General features: G+C 45.3%; 1 protein-coding gene across 6 annotated transcripts in view; it reads left to right on the top strand.

The window, feature by feature from the left end:
- Positions 1 to 17,218, top strand: part of CYFIP2 (cytoplasmic FMR1 interacting protein 2) — a 127,345-nt gene that overhangs the window by 44,546 nt on the left and 65,581 nt on the right. For 5 of the 6 annotated variants that reach the window (XM_006863926.1, XM_006863929.1, XM_006863927.1 and 2 more), the window contains 8 exons: positions 1,224 to 1,343; positions 2,094 to 2,219; positions 4,070 to 4,236; positions 4,942 to 5,089; positions 8,505 to 8,658; positions 9,872 to 10,028; positions 10,912 to 11,008; positions 14,422 to 14,498. In XM_006863926.1, coding sequence (XP_006863988.1) covers positions 1,224 to 1,343; positions 2,094 to 2,219; positions 4,070 to 4,236; positions 4,942 to 5,089; positions 8,505 to 8,658; positions 9,872 to 10,028; positions 10,912 to 11,008; positions 14,422 to 14,498 — 1,046 coding nt within the window. Of the gene's footprint in view, positions 1 to 1,223; positions 1,344 to 2,093; positions 2,220 to 4,069; positions 4,237 to 4,941; positions 5,090 to 7,488; positions 7,564 to 8,504; positions 8,659 to 9,871; positions 10,029 to 10,911; positions 11,009 to 14,421; positions 14,499 to 17,218 lie in introns of all 6 variants that reach the window. The other variant, XM_006863925.1, reaches the window with a different exon arrangement.

Below are 17,218 nucleotides of genomic sequence, written 5' to 3' on the forward strand. Positions count from 1 at the left end.
GCCCATGGAGTTGATTCTCGATGGCAACCATGTGTGTACAGACTTGAACTGCTCCATGTGGTTTTTGAGGCTGTGACCTTTTTTGGAAGCAGATTGTCAGGCCTGCTTTCTGAGGTGCCTCTAGGGAATTGAACTATCAATTCTTCAGCTAGTACTCTAGCACTTAACTGCCTGCAGCACTCAAGAGGTTCCTCATATGATTGTTGTTGTTGGTAAGAGCCACCAAGTAAGTTCCCACTCCCAATGACCCTGTATAGGGTTTCCGAAGAACTGGTGGGTTTGAATAGCCGACCTTGTGGTTAGAATTCCAGTGCTGATCCAACAATGCCACACCAGGTATTCCCTAAGGCAATATATTTGTAATGGTGGCCATCTGACAGATGCAAGCCATGTGATCACTGGACCTCAGGCCCACATTGTTGTGATGACTCCTCCTGGTAGACAATGACCAGATCCAAATCAAACCTTGGCTTTCTTCACTTGCCAACTGAACTAAAGCTATGGGAATCATTTTTCTACATGCTGGGACATCTCAATTCCTGGTCACATTGTGGTGTAGGCTCAGAGTGAGTCTGGCTGAAAGGTTTTTTTTAAATTATATGCCTTGATATTTAAATATAGACATGCATATGTATACTTCATGTATCTGCATATATACAATTATATGGTGGTTGTTGTTAAGTGTCCTCAAGTCGGTTCCAACCCATTGCGAAATATTACACTTCATTGTCAAATACAACACAAACAGATGTTTGATTGTTTACTCCAATGCATTTCAATCCTTGAGGGATGTCTAATCACTAATTAATGAGTTGTGAAATCAGTTAAGTAGGTTGTGATTGGCACTCTTATGTGTAATAGAAAATCAGAGGGAATCACATCCATTAAGAATAAGATTTCTTCATGGAAATGTTGTTTCATTTATATATTTAATGGCTCCATATATGTATGTGTTCCTAGGTCATTCAGTAGTATTCTCATCCCACTGTGAATGTCAGTGAAAAGCTTAGAAAACTACTGCTCCATGATGTACCAGAGTGGTGAGGAGGAGGACTGGGTTGGACCCTCAGCCGTGTACAGATCCGTTAGTCTCAGAGAGGCACTTAGTTTATCTGTCAAGGGGCTGTCATAAAAACCCTATCCTTAAAGTGCTTTTGTGGGTAGTCATGAAATCATGCTGAATAGTGCCAGGCCCTTACGGAGAGTGATGTAATGTTCTCCAGGTGGTGACGGGCTCTGGGCTGGACAGCCAGAAATCTGACGAGGAGTACCGAGAACTCTTCGACCTGGCCTTGCGGGGCCTGCAGCTTTTATCCAAGTGGAGCGCCCACGTCATGGAGGTGGTAGGTATCTGATGGTGGAGAGAGGATCCGGCCCCTTTCCACTTCTTCCAGACTGATCTGTCTCCACTGAGGTTCTGTCTTCACTTCTCCCCCAGGACTCTTTTTTTTTTTCCACAGCTTTATTGAGAGGTTATGCCTATACCACACCATTCAGCCATTTCAAGCATGCAAAGCTATGGCTTTTATACCTACAACTATCACCACAGTCAACTTTAGAACATTTCATTACAAAAAAAAAAACTATATCCATTAGCTAGCACTACTGCCCTCCCTCTCCCCAAATCCTTGATGTCAGTGACATCTAGTCATATCTGACTCACAGAAACCCTAGATGACCCTGCCCTATAGGGTTTCCTAGGCTGTCATCTTCATGGGAGCAGAACCCTAAAAGTTTTCTCCCATGGAGCTGTTGGTGAGTTTGAACCACCGGCCTTTCAGTTAGCAACCAAGTGCCTTAGCCATTGGGCCACTAGGGCTCCTTCCTCAAGGCCAATGCAGCCCAGCCACTGATCTGCTTTCTGTCTATAAATTTTCTATTCTGAACATTTCATATCAATGGAATGATATCATTTGTAGTCTTGTGACTGGCTTCTTCCAGTTAGGCTAATGGCTCTAAGGCTCACCCATGCTGTAGCATGTATCCGTCAGTACTTCATATCTCTTTATGGCCAAATAATAATCCATTGTACACCACATTTGGGTTATCTATTCATCAACTGATACACATGTGGTTATCTCCATTCTTCCCAGTACTCTTGGAAGCTGGTTCACCCCACAGACAAGTTCTGCAACAAGGACTGCCCTGGCACAGCAGAAGAGTATGAGAGAGCCACACGCTACAATTACACCAGTGAAGAAAAGTTTGCCTTCGTAGAGGTAGGTGCTGCCTCCCCAACAACACCACCTTGACAGGTGACTGTTCAGGGTTTCCCATGCTGGCTCCAGGAGTGGCCCTGAGCAAAATGACAGTGCCCGTTCTCCTGGTGCTGATTCCTGTCATTCATCCCCTCCTCCCTGACCTCCCTCTCCCTTCAAGTACCTGCTGGGATCCCAGTCAATCAGTATGAAATTTATTATTCAGAAACAATTCAGAACTCATCCTGCTGGCCACTCCACTAAACAAGTAGGCAAAAGGTAACCAATAGAGGAAAGACAACAGCCAAGAAACTTAGGAAATGCTCAAACTGATGAGGAAGTGAAAAATTAAAACTAAGATGGGATGTAGTATTTACCTGATTGGATGCAAAGATTTGAAAGATTACTATTGCCTGTCATTAGTTGGAATGTTGGAAACAGACTCTCTTGGACATTTTTGGTGGCTTTCTACATTTTATAGGATTTCTAGAGGTCAATCTATATCCAGATTTTTAATGTGCGTACCCTTTGACCAAGGAGTAGTTTTTCTGGAAGCGTATCTCAGGGGAATAAGCCAGTTATGCAGAGACATGAGTACATGGGAATTTTTACAGTATTTATAATGCTAAATATATGAAATATTTTACATGTCCTTCAGCACAGGACCCGGTAGACAAATTAAGGTCTAGCTAAATGACTAACACTACCCAGGCACTAAAAGGGATGTGTCCACATGGAAAGATATGCACAGTATATTGTTAAGTTATAAGAAACAAAAAAACAGATTAGAGAACAGCATGTAAAATGATTCCACTTATACTAAAATTAATATACTTTTGTGCATTTGCATGAAAACAAAGGACATTTATATGTATATATGCCATATCATACATTAAGGAGCCCTAGTGGTGCTGTGGCTTGGTCATTGGGCTGCTAACAGTTGGCAATTCAAACCCATCAGTTACTCTGTGGGAGAAAGATGAAGCTGTCTATTCTTCTGTATAGTCTTAGAAATCCTATATAAAGTTGCTGTGAGGTAACCATGCATTGGATTTATTATTTTTTTATACCAAATCATTGTTGCTAAGTGTTGTAGAGTTGGTTCCAATCCATAGCAACTCTATATAGGGTTTCTAAGACATTAAATCTTAGCGGGAGCAGAAAGTCATATCATTCTTCTAGGAAGCGGCTGGTGGGCTCAAATCACGATACTTGTTCACAGTTTCTGCTTTCTAACCTGAATTGTATATTCATTTGTTTGTTTGATGACCAAACAAATTGTTTCTAAATTGAGGGGAGACTGGTTTGATGCAGGCTTATCCTTCTGAATTCAAAACCAGTCAGGAAATTAACACTTGAGGTAAATAGGAGGTAAAGAATCAGATTGGTTGTAGGTAAAGCTGAATGAGAGTATGTGACTTCAACCTGAGGCCACAACAGCCTTCCTATTCCTCTCCCATCCCTCTAAAGGTATCCATTTGGTAACAGGCCAAGTAGCTGGATAAATATATATCCCCTCCCTTCCTCAGGCTGGGGAGGGAGGGAGAGGACAGGAACCCAGAGGAACGATGCCCATGTTGCAGAGAGCCATAGCCAGGGACACTCATCACAGGGAACTGTCCCCCTTCCACACAGATGAGTGAAGGAGTCAAACAGAAGGCCAGAGCCTTTTTTTCCCTTGACTTCTACATGGAAGATGTTGCTGTTTTAGGGATCCAAGCAACAACTGGTTGTGAACCAACACTTGGAATAACACTAGCTTGGTGCGTGTGGCAACCTCACACCATGTCTACCCATGATGTGGTGGAGGGTATGGGACAGACTGGTGTGCTGAGGCACAGTGAGTCTGACCTTCATCTGTACCTGGCCAGGTGATCGCCATGATCAAAGGCTTGCAGGTGCTCATGGGCAGGATGGAGAGTGTCTTCAACCAGGCCATCAGGAACACCATCTACGCCGCCTTGCAGGACTTTGCCCAGGTGACTCTGCGTGAGCCCCTGAGACAGGCAGTACGGAAGAAGAAGAATGTTCTCATCAGGTGGGTCTTCAGATGGTCCTTGCCAGACTAGAGAGGTAGACCCTGGCTCAGTCAGCTTCCAGGTAGCCTCTGAGTTCACGCAGACCTTTCTAAAAGCAAGTTTTTGAGTCAAAAGTTCCTCATAGGAGAAATTGGACTTTTGGAATGAATTCAACTTCCATCTTCACATTTGAAGACCATTTCCACCACAGGGTGAACTTAGTCAAGTTTTTGTCCTGCTGCAAAGTTCAGTTTTCTTCTTTTGTAAAATTGAGATGCTGATAGGCAGCTGGCATGAGAGAATTCATGTGCAGAGCTAAGCAAACAGCAGCATGGAGTAAGTGTGCAATGAACAGAAGCTATTATTAAATACTTACGCACACAGAAATTTAATTGGACTTAGGAGACTTCCCTTGTGCCAAAGATGAAAATGGTCACTCGGCAATATTTCGGCTCTCTCTCACTGTATAGGCTCCTCACCAAGTGTTCAAATATCTAGTGGGCATCAACACTATCTGGGGCAAAAGTCACAATGCAGATTTCTGAACTTTACCTTCAACCTATTAAGCCAGCATGTCTAGGGTGGTCCCATGAAGAAGCATGTTTTATGAATACCCCAGTCATGCTAAGGTCGATGTGTCTAGGAGGTCACGAGCCCTAGAAACACAGGCTTGCAGCCCCTCCCTCTGGTGGTCAGACTCTGAGTGTCACCTCTTCCTTCTCCAGTGTCCTGCAGGCCATCCGGAAGACCATCTGTGACTGGGAGGGGGGCCGAGAGCCTCCCAATGACCCATGTTTGAGAGGAGAGAAGGACCCCAAAGGTGGATTTGACATCAAGGTGCCCCGGCGTGCCGTGGGGCCCTCCAGCACACAGGTAAGTGGCTCCAAGCACTGGTTGGCTTTGTGGACTCTGAGACCAATCGGGCCGCGGTGGGTCATTCTGGTATGAACCGCGGACAGTGGAGCTGGGAGTTCTCGAGGAGGAGGGGCAGGGTCAATTGGCTGCTCTAGTCTTACTCTTTCATCTTATTTTGATATGGGGGGAGGACCACTGGCTTCAGATTCAGGAGACCTGGATTCTAGTCCTAGATAGCTGTGTGACCTCGGGCACATTGCACAGTCCCTCTGTGCCTCAGTTGTCTAATCTGGCAAAGTGGGGTGGTACCAGGGGTGATTCCCTCCTAGCCCTGTGGAGCAAGTACAAGATGTACTTAAAGTGGACTCTGCACTTCAAAAAGTTCATGGGAAATTCCACGGTCTTTTCATTCCAATTTTCCATGAACTTTTTGAGGCCCCTCACATATACATCTACCCTGCTCTCTAATGAACACAGTCCCCCTCCCCTGAAGATAACCTTGCTCAGGAATTCTCAACTTCTGCTTCTGACTTTTTGTGTGAGCTTGAGTGAGCCCTGTTAACCTCTCTGAGTTCTGTTGATCTTCTTTGTAAAAATGAAAACTTGGGTTGAGGTCATGGTAGTGATAAAGTTGCCTTTTATTATTACTTGTATCTCCAAAGGAGCACAAGTCTTGAGAACCCTGGAGCCCATAGAGAAAGTCTAATAACCAGAAGTATTCAGAGTTGTCGGTCAGCCCTTCTGAACATGGAGTTGCTTGTAGCTTATCCAAAGCATACATAAAATTACAGAGAGGGAAAACATTGTTAAGAATCTTGATATGATAATCATATTCTTGCTTAAGGATAATTTCTGATGAGCTTATTGAAGGACCCCTTTGGGTGGTGTAAATAGTTCAGCTGCTTATTGGCTTGAAAGTTCAAGTCCCCCCAGAAACATGTCAGAAGAAAGCCCTGGTGATAGGTTTCTGAAATATCAGCCATTGAAAACCTTCTGGAGCCCAGTTCTTCTCTGGCACACACAGGTCACCATGACTCAGGCTTGACTCAATGACAGCTCGTTGGTTTAGGCTTTTTGAAGTGTTGGAAAAAGTGTGTGGACCCAGAAGCTCCAGGCTGGGAACTCTGCTGCTTCGTATGACCCTTAGGCCTTGCTCAACTTTGAACTCTTGAGGTCATGAATCCTCTGAGCCTACCCCTGACCCTTCCCACTGTGTGTGTGTCTGTGTCTGGGTAGGGGGTGGGTGGGCAGGAGCCAGGTGGGTTCTCAGCATTGCCGTCACCACTGCTCTTGGCTTCCCAGCCCTGATCTCACCTGCTAGTAGGGAACATCCCCAGAAAGTTTCTACAAACAGTTCTGTGACATGCCAAGGGGCTGAACAGAGTTTCTGTAAGTCCTAACATAAGTGAGGAAGACACAAAAAAGCAAAAGACAAACTGGAAAGAGGAGGATGAGAGAAGGTACAAGAGACAGAGAACAAAGAAAGAGCGAGAGAGAGGGAATTGTGGAAGGAATATTTTATATAGACCATGTGGGAGGGTCACCGATACTTAATCCTCACCCAAGCATCACTACATCATGCCATTGGCTCAGATGTATTTAATGAACTCCTAAACAGTCAGAGCAAGAAGAGTCCTTAGACACAAACTAGTCCCCAGTCCCCTCCCCCTCTTTCACAGATGGGGAAACTGAGGTTCAGAAAGGGGCAGTGACTTGTCCAAGTCACACGGTGAGTCACTGGTGGAGGTGGGACGAGAACCCAGGTCTCCTGACTCCCACTGCAGGGCTCTGTGACAGCCACCAGAGCACATACCCGTGGGCATCTAGCATAGCCGGGGTAGAGGCAGTTCTGGTGAGTTAAATGCTCTGTTAAATGTGTACAAGTCTGTGTGTTCAGAGTTCACCTTCAAATAGGCAATACCAGTTTTCCGATCACTAGAATTTGATGTGATTCACTGGGCACCAGAGTGGATGGGGCTGATGGATCCTTTCTGCGAGGAGGACTCCAGAGCCATCAATCAAGTAGTGCTTCTTGACTCTTAGGGAGGATCAGGCGTGCCCTACCCCAGGGGTCCCCAGGCGACCCTTCTCCTAGACTAGCAACCACAGTCGTTCCTTTGTCGTCAAGTGAAGGCCTGTGGTGGATGGAGATGTTGTGTGGCGCTGCAGCCCAGACCAGGGTTAGACACGTGGCAGGTAAAACTCTAGAGATGAACCAGGGGCAGCAGAGCTGTCCATGGTGCAGAGGGAGGTTGGAGCATCTCTGAGGTGGTTGGCAAGTGGTTCCCATCAGTTGCGGCGGCTTTCCCACCATATACAATACCTCTTGCTTTTCTCTCTCTCTTTCTCTTTCTCTCCCTCTTCCCTGTCTCTCCTGCCCTCCCATCCCTCTTCCTTCTCTCCTATCTATGTCTTAGGCCTGCCAGTGGTCCCCGCGGGCTTTGTTTCACCCCACTGGTGGCACACAGGGCCGAAGAGGCTGCCGATCCCTGGTATACCACCGCCTGGCTGGGTTGGTTTGGGTACACTTCTCCAGGAGGCAGCAGGAATGGACTAGTCTGGCTCCTCAAGGCCCCTTCCAGCCCTAAGATTCAAAGACAAATGATGTGGAGGCACTGGCGGGAAGGAACAATCTAGATTAGCAAAGAGAACAACCCTACCGCACTTGCACCCTTTGCATTTAAGGCACTCTGTAAGCAGGAGTTTATTGTCTATTAAGCCTCCTGTGTAAGTACCAATATTAACCCACGTTCTGCCCAGGATTTTGGTGGGCTGTGTGTTGCAACTGGAGCCACCAGGGGGCACCATTGCTCAGTAATGGATTCAGAACTCTGTGGGTCAGAAACCTGAGGTGGTGGGGGGAGCTTGCTCTCATCATATCCCATTTCACAGGTCCTCAGAATGTTAGAGTGGAAAGGGACTGGTTTGAGAACGCATCTGGTCTAACTCCCTCATGGTATCAAATTAGAAAACTGAGGCCCAGAGTGAGGACTTTGTTGCCCAAGGTCACACAGCAAGTCAGTGGCAGTGCCTGGCCTTGAACCCCTTTGACTTGCAGCCCAGTGCTCCACCCATGGGTCATCATGGCTATCAGGAGAGCAGGGACGTGGAATGAGATTGTCCTCTGATGCCCACGCCCTTGACCGAGCAGAGCAGCCAGGAACCTTTCTACAAGGCCTGAGCCTGCCTGGTGTCATCAGGCCCACCCAGTGGGACACTGCAGGGCCCTGGGTGGCACTTCCTTCCGGGTTGACCAGTCTCCTCATAAAGTTTTTCTCAGCTCAAAAATCACTTTCCAACCCTAAACTTCTGTAAGACAGTGCTTTTTAAGAGCAGGTATCTGCTGACAATAGAAACAAAATAAAAACACAGCACAAACTTCTCTCTGTGACAGAGAGCTAGCCCTGACCCGCCGTCTTACTTTCTTTTCAAGCTGTACATGGTGAGGACCATGCTGGAGTCTCTCATTGCGGATAAAAGCGGCTCCAAGAAGACCCTGAGGAGCAGCCTGGATGGACCCATTGTCCTTGCCATCGAGGACTTCCACAAGCAGTCCTTCTTCTTCACACACCTGCTCAACATCAGCGGTGAGCCACAGGGACGCATGCCAAGCTCAGAGCCACTAAGGAAAGTGCGCACTTCCCAGTGGACTTGGAGAGCTATCGAAGGCCCCCATTCTAGCCTGAAGTTTTCACTGACTTGACTAAATTTGGCTAGTAGATAATTGTGACTAGTTTAGCTTAAGCCTTTGTTGTTGTTGCTGTTAAGTGCCATCCTGCCAGTTCCGACTCATAGCCACCCTGTATAGGATTTCTGAGGATTATCTGGTAAGTTTGAACCACCGACCTTGTGGTTCAAACCTACCTTGTGGTTCAGTGCTGATCCTACAGTGCCACACCAGGACTCCAAGCCTTTAGTGGATGGGAGTTAAAACCAGGAATACACATACAGTGGGCACCAGTGATTGGCCTTTTGTTGAGAAGCAGCAGCTAAAAGCTAATTAATACATACTGCTCCTAGCAGAGAAGACTCCTTCTGCCTACCTGTGTCCTCCCCTCTTTTCCTCTCCACTTGAGAGGAAATATCCAGGTTGGACAGGGCAGGATGGAGGAGATAATATTGTCACAGGGACACAGGACTCATAATGTGTCTGTTGGCTTGAAAATAAGAGTGATCCAACAGTCTAAAGTTCTGCATGATAGAGTAGCCTTAGAAGGGCCTTAGAGGCCTTTGAACAGTAAGAACAAATGACCCCATGGAAGGGTCAGGGAGCTGCAACCAGATGGAAGAATGGTGTTTGTATAGTAACCATACTTTTACACTTAGCTTAGAGTTATAAGGATAGCTTGGTGTAGGGGGTGTTGAAAGTTATAGTCCTGTTGTGGCACTGTAGGATAAGCACTAGACTGCTAACCACAAGTCAGTGGTTCAGACCTACCTCGGATCATACCTCACTCCTCGGAAACCCTATACAGGGTCACTATGAGTCAGAACACACTGGACAACACTTAACAACAACAACAAAACTTTAAAGTACACCGTCTTCGCCCGCTCCCCCCACCCCCCAGCCACACACACACTATCACTGACTCTGAAAATTACCACATGCTGTTTTCCAAATAGATGCTAGCTAGACCTAACTTCAAGTAAAGAGGCAGGATATTCTAGAATAGTCATTTGTCAGTGTTACCACTATATACCCAGCACAATGATAATAACAACAGTAGAAATCAGAAGGACAATAAGAACATTTGGGTGCTTCCTATGGGTAACCCAGAGCTCTTTCCTTTTGGCTTTCAGAAGCTCTGCAGCAGTGTTGCGACCTGTCTCAGCTCTGGTTCCGAGAATTCTTCCTGGAGTTAACCATGGGCCGGCGAATCCAGTTCCCTATTGAGATGTCCATGCCCTGGATTCTAACAGACCATATCCTGGAAACCAAAGAACCTTCCATGATGGAGTAAGAGGCAGGGCTGGGCCAGCAAGGAGCTTCCTGGACTGCAGGTGGAAGGCAGTTTGCCAGGACACTCATTCTTTTCCAAGAGGACGTGTTGAGTTGAGAGATGAGGCAGTGGGGCCCACCAGGGAGAGAGCTCAGGCCAAGGATCAAGTTCCTGGTGGATAACTTTGAGAGTTTACCAGCCCAACAACCTTTCCTGAATTTTTCTAGTCTCATAGAAGTCATGCTCGGAAAATAATCATCTCTGGGGGATCAGGAAGTTAATATCCTTTACTGCCACCTGACGTATTTTAGCCCCAGATCAACATCTTCAGCAGGCAGCGTGGTTCCGTGGTCAAATTTTCACCTTCCATGTAGGAGCCCTGGATTTGACCAGTGCACCTCCTACCCACCCACCACTCACTCATCTGTCAGTGGAGGCTTGCAGGTTACTGTGATGCTAAGTCTATTTCAGTGGAACTTTCATAAGATAGGCTAGGAAGAAAGTTCTGGCAATCAGTGTACTCCTAAAAGTCAGGCAGTGAAAACCCTGTGGATCACAACAGCCCAATGCACAATCAAGCACGCTGCAGGTGCCTGACCAGAGAGCATGTTGTGCTATTGTGCAGGGAAATCACCATGAGTCAGGCGCTGACTTGATGGTAACTAATGGCAACAGTTTCTTTCAGGCCTTGGGCTTATTGGTATCATGGACTTTTGATTTCTGTGAAGGACTATAAGCTTCCTAAGTGGGTACTCCAGAGAGTGCTATAAGGTTGTCTTTCCTAACTGTGGACTTGTTCCTCTCTGAGCTCAGCACTTTGTATCTATCCCAGGCAAGGATAAACCTGCCTGGCCCTAACAGAACATATAGGAGCTTCTGGCTGTTGTTTTCTCTCTTCAGGTACGTCCTCTACCCTTTGGATCTGTACAATGACAGCGCCTACTACGCTCTGACCAAGTTTAAAAAGCAGTTCCTGTACGATGAAATTGAAGCCGAGGCAAGTGACAAGCTTCCCCTTTTGTTTCTGTAACCTTGTTCAAAACGTGTGGAGTTTTCAATCTCTATCAGCTCATGGTGGGGGATGGATGACTTGTCCCAGAGAGTGATCTTTATGAAAGTTCTTCTGGTAGCTTAGTGGTTATGAGTTGGGCTGCTAACCTCAAGGCCAGCAGTTCAAAACTACTAGCCATTCCTTGGGAGAAAGATGAGGCTTTCTTATGTTCCCATAAAGATTTACAGCCTCAGAAACCCTATACAGGGTCACTGTGAGTTGGAACCAACTCCACGGCACATAATCATCAGAAAGGATTTAGGGCAGGATGAAGGTCTTTCTTATCCAAATTTAGTAAGGGATGACAAAGGCTAGCACTACACAGGCAGCTGATTGTCTAGTGGGTCTTTAATGGTTGGATTACTTGGATAATAACAACAATAATGCCATGTACCAATGATGCTATATTTTCCCTTTGCCAAGACAAGCTGGGGTATGCTTCAGTAACAAACTACTCAGATATCTAGTGGCTTAAAAGCAAAGGGTTCATTTCTCCGTTGTCAGTTGGCCAAGGGCTCTGCTCCACGTGGCATTCATTCAGTCAGGAACTCATCCAGGGCATTCATTAGTTGCCTTGGCAGAGGGAGGGGAAATCACTTTCTGGTGTTGATATCTCTCACCTGTAAATGACTTGGGTCAGTTCTCATAATTCTTTGGTCATTGCGAATCAGTGGTTCTACCTCAGTTGCGTGGCATCAGGGAAGTGCAGTCCTGCCTTGTGCCAGAAAGAAGAACCAGAAATACACAGCCAACAGCACCTAGGGTGACCTCAAAACCTCTGGAAAGTATAAAGATGGCTTCTGTTCTACTTAGCTGCATGGAGTTCTGTGAACACAGAATGAGGCCCATGAGGTAAAATTGTCATGCAGATGGAAAGCATTCTTATTTATAAAGGAAACACATGAATGTTTTAGCATAACAATTACCACTAACCTTGTCTCAAAGTCTATATATTCCCACCCTCCTCACACACACCCAAAAAAAGCTGGCACAGATCCCTCTTTCTTTCCAAACCCTCCTCTTCTAAGGGGTAGGAACTTGTATGGACCCAAACACTAGTTTGTGTCTCCTGAATAATTCTCAAACTTCGGAAGGGAGACAGATTTAATATTTTGCATCTTCATGTGGCAAATCCATTTGCTAACAAGATTTTCGATGATCTTATTACCCAACGAATTGGAAATAAGCCATCTAGAATAGCATGTTTCCAAGTGAGACTTTTAAAATAAATTTTCAAAAATGGAACTAATGATCACAAAGTTTGGACAGATTGCTGGAGCCACAGTGGGGAGGGGTAAGGGTGTTCTGAGGTGGTGGTAAGTGTTGCAAGCATGACCTAGATGATATCCACAGAGCTGTCTCCTTTATAATTACACATCAAGTTGTACATAGATTTTAAAAGGTAAATAGAAAGTACACAGCCAGACCATGTTAGCATTTGTGGGCATGGGGCAGAAGCACAAACTGAGAAACCTCCACCCCCTCCAGCTTGTAGCCTGCCCCCTTTCCCTTCCCATCTCCAAACTCTCTTCCATACCATGAAGGGCCTCACATGCATATATATAGATGTTCAGGCTTAGTCTACCTTATCCACTCACAAACATTGGCCCCGTGGCCAACCCTGGGGCTCAAGTGTGCACACACACACAAGGCAGGCCACCCTCAGACACAGGTGAGAAATACTAGGAAAAGACCACATCAGTCCTGGAGAGGAGCTTGGGCCATATGTGTAAGGATAGAGCTGTTTCTAGAAGTGGGGCATGTCCAGTCTTGACCCTGAAGATTCTTTGCCTAGAGGAAGGCCCACTGGGGACCCTTAAAGTTCGAATTCCAGGCCTTGCTTACCTGGGTTTAAGGCAGCATTGTGTTTCTATATAACATCTGGGTATAAAATAGAAGATATGCAAGCTCTGTGAACAAAGAATTAACCTTATGAAGCTGAGACTCTGTGAGAAAAGAAGCAAAGGGTGAATCTCCTAAATATAATCTGTTTCCTTTGAAGTTATTTCCACATCCTGCTGCTCTCATAGCCCCATCTCTTCAAAGTCCCATCCCCGGCCTTTTCTTGTTCTTGCTATTACTGGAAGATTTGGTTCTGATTGTCTGTGTCTGATAAGAAGTTTTCTTCCCACCTGAGCTTTGCAGTTGACCACTAATGATGTTTTTAAAAACAAAGGTTTGGGATCAGAGTTTGAAAAAAAAAAAAAAAGTCTTTGCTTTTAATGACCATCAACTTCTTCCTAACCAAATTTGTAAAGTAAGGTAGAATCACATGTGAGGAGAGAAAGACTGGGAGGCTGCAGTGTTAGGCTTCATTTATGAGCAATTTCAGAATGAATACATCTGTCTGTGTGACAGCTCAGCTCAGTCCTTTGCACAGGCTTCCCAGCAACTGCCCAGAAGGAAGAGGTGAGAAGGACAGTGCCTCACAGCCTTTTCCAGCTTTGCTGTCCTGTCTCACAGGACTTCAGGTCCAGGGACCAAACTTCCACAAGTGAATTAAAACACACTATTGAGCTGTTTCCCAAGGGTGGGACCCTGGGTCTGTGAAATTGTTGTTGTTAAGTGCTGCTTAGTAGGTTCCAATTCATATGGACCCTGTATAGGGTTTCCAAGGAGCAGCTTGTGGGTTTGAACCATCAACATTGTTAGATGTCAAATGTTTATCTTACAGTGCCACACCAGAACTCCAGGACTGTGAACTGTTGTTGTTGTTATGTGCCGTGGAGTCGGTTCCGACTCATAGCGACCCTGTACAGGGTTTCCGAGGCTATAAATCTTTACAGGAGCAGAACGCCTCCTCTTTCTCCTGCAGAACAGCTGGTAGTTTCGAACTGCTGACTATGAGATTCACAGCCCAATTCGTAACCAGGTCTGTGAACTAGATGTTAATAATTGGTCTCCAAAAAACAAATCAATGGGGAAGAGTTGGCCTCTTTATCACAAGGCTTATTTAATATACTAATGAGCATGCAAATATCCTGGAAGGCTGGATACATTCCAGACATTCCTGTCTAGAGAATCTCTTTTTTTCCTTTCACAACATCTTGCCCTGGAACCAAAAGGAGACTTGGTGGTGTGGGGGATTAGGTGTTGAGCTGCTAATAGCAAGGTTGGGAGTTCAAACCCACCAGCTGCTCTGTGGAAGAAAGATGAGGCTGTCTGTGCATGTAGAGATTTAGTCTTAGAAACCCAGTATCAGGTGACTATGAGTTGGAATCATAGCGACTTGATGGCAATGGGTCTGGTTTCGGTTTTGCTTTGAAACCTGCTTTGGGCAACTTGCTACCAGTCGCCTAAGTTTCTGTGACTGTGGTAAAGAAACTCATCAACATTTCCTGCTTCTTCTTCTTTACCAGGTGAACCTGTGCTTTGATCAGTTTGTCTACAAGCTGGCGGATCAGATCTTTGCTTACTACAAAGCAATGGCTGGCAGGTAGGAGAGCCCCTGGACAGTGAACAATGAGCTTCCTTAAGGCTTCCACCAGGAAGACATAAATTTTCTGTTGTAGAACTTCCCTTGTTCTTTAACACCTAAAGAAAATTGGGCAATTTCATAAATCTGAGCCAGGTGATGGAATGTTACAGAAAGAAAAACGGTTGTGGTTGTTAGGTGCCATCGAATCGGTACTGACTCATAGCGACCTTATGCACAGCAGAATCAAACACTGCCCGATCCTGGGCCAACCTCACTATCGTTGGCCATGCTTGAGCCCTTTGATGCTGCCTCTTTGCCAATCTATCTCACTGGTGGTCTTCCTTTTTTTCTCTGACCCTCCACCTTACCAAACAGGATATCCTTCTCCAGCGACTCATCCCTCCTGACAATATGTCCTAAGTATGAGAGATGAAGTATGGCCACCTTGGCCTCTAAGGAGCACTCTGGCTGCACTTCTTCCAACACAGATCTGTTGGTTCTTTTGGCAGCCCATGGCACTTTCAGTATTCTCCAACACCATAACTCAAAAGCATCAATTCTCTATGGTCTTCTTTATTCACTGTCCAGCTTTCCTGTGCATATGAGGTTATTGAAAATACCATGGCTTGGGTCAGGTGCACCTTAGTCCTCAAGCTGACATCTTTGCTCTTCAACACTTTAAAAATGTCTTGTGCAGTAGATTTGCCTAATGCAATACATTGTTTGATTTTTTGACTGCTGCTTGCATGAGTGTTGATAAGAATGTTGTTTATTGGTCCAATGGTGAGGATTTTTGTTTTTTTTACATTGAGACGTAATCCATACCAAAGGCTGTGCTCTTTGATCTTCATCAGTAAATATTTTAACTCTTCGTCAATAGGCAAATACAATTCTGGCCCTAGTGGAGCTTCAAGTCTATCAGGGAAGACAGATATTAATAAAAAGAAGCAGAGAATAAAGGAAGGTTATGTGGGTCAGAAGGAGCCTTGGTGGAATTGTAGGATAAGCATTGGACTACTAACTCCAAAGTCAGCAGTTCCAACCCACCAGCCCCTCTAAGGGAGAAAGAAGAGGCTGCCTGCCTCCATAAAGATTTAGCCTTGGCAATCCTATGTAGGGTCACTGTGAGTCAGAATTGAATCCATAGCAGTGGGTTTGGCTTTAGGTTTTATGTCGGTCAGAGGCTGGAAAGGCTTTCCTGAAGGGACATTTGAGCTCATATCTGAAGTTAGTAAGAATTTAAATAAAACTACAGAATCCTGGTGTGGCACAGTAGAATAAGCACTGGTCCACATTAGGTTGGTTTGAACCGTAAGGTCAGTTCAAGTTCACCAGCTGCTCCTCAGAAACCCTATAAGGGGTCACTATGAGTTGGAAACAACAATGGCACTTAACAACAACAAACAAAGTGAAGAATGAGATAGGAAATTGTAAAGCCAGAGGAATTGCTTATACAAAGGTCCTTTGGCAGAAGTATAATGATAGCGTGCCTAGCTCATAGAGCTATTGATAGTATTTGCATGAATTGATACAAATCAATGTCTCATTCATGGACCAAGTTGCTGTAGCACAGACTACAGGTGGCTGCAAACTGCAGGGGAATAAAACTGGAGACATGGGAAAGGCCCGGGTCACACACGCTTTGAAGGTTATGGACAAAAGTTGGTATTTATCCTAGGAGCAATGGAAAGTCACAGAAGGGTTTCCAAAGTAGGACAGTGACCTATTTGATTTCTTAAGCAATTAAAACACCTCTGTGTTTTAATTAAATCACTCTTTTGAAAGTAGGAAAGTGTGGAGAATGGATTGTAGCAGGATTGGGTGTGTGTAGGCCAAACAGGAGACTAATAAAGAAGTCTGGACAAGAGACTGTCAATTTGTAGAGTATGATAGAGGAGAACATGTGCATCTTAAAGAATATAAATATGTTGTTGGTGCTAAATGCTGTTGAATTGGTTCCGACTCATAGCGACCCTGTATAGGGTTTCTGAGGAGCAAGTGGTGTGTTTGAACACTGACCTTGTGGTTAGCAGTCCAGTGCTTATCCTATAACACCACACCAGGACTCTATTATTTGTTGCTGCTGCTGTTGTTGTTGTTGTTGTTGTTAAGTGCCATCAAGTCAGTTTCAACTCATAGCAACCATGGATACATTTTCCAAAGAGCAGCTAGTGGGTTTGAACTGCCCACCTTGTGATTCGCTGTCCAGGGCTGATCCTACAGGGCCACACCAGGAGTCCCTATTATAAAGATACTCTCTATTAGGTAAAGTCTTAAACAGGAGTAAAAACAAGACAGAAACAAATAGAGATCAGTCCCTTGAGGGAAATCAATATGATACTATAATGAGTTTCCAGAGTCCTTCCTCCATGTGGTGACCTTTTACAAAGCACAGAGAACAAAGGAATCTCATCCCACAACCACAGTTTGATAGCATTAATGCATAGCATACATCACATAAGCATGCCAGGCCTGTGTAAGCAGGGCAGGGACTGCTGCCGATAAGAAAGCTTGTAGACTCTCTCTCAGGGATGACATTACAACCAGGAGACCAGTTAGGGGCATGCCCAGGAAAGTTTCTGTGAGGCCCAGCTCAGAGGAGTGGCCCCAAACCCACTTTTAAAATAGATTTTGCTTCTAACACTGGTACTTCGGCTGTCACAGGTGCAGGACGTACTCAAGAAAAATTGGCCTCTGAGCATTAAACTTAGGCATAAGAAGGAATTAAGCTCTTCCTG

The sequence above is a fragment of the Chrysochloris asiatica genome, unplaced genomic scaffold, assembly GCF_000296735.1.
Source record: "Chrysochloris asiatica unplaced genomic scaffold, ChrAsi1.0 scaffold00057, whole genome shotgun sequence".
Classification (NCBI taxonomy): domain Eukaryota; kingdom Metazoa; phylum Chordata; class Mammalia; order Afrosoricida; family Chrysochloridae; genus Chrysochloris; species Chrysochloris asiatica.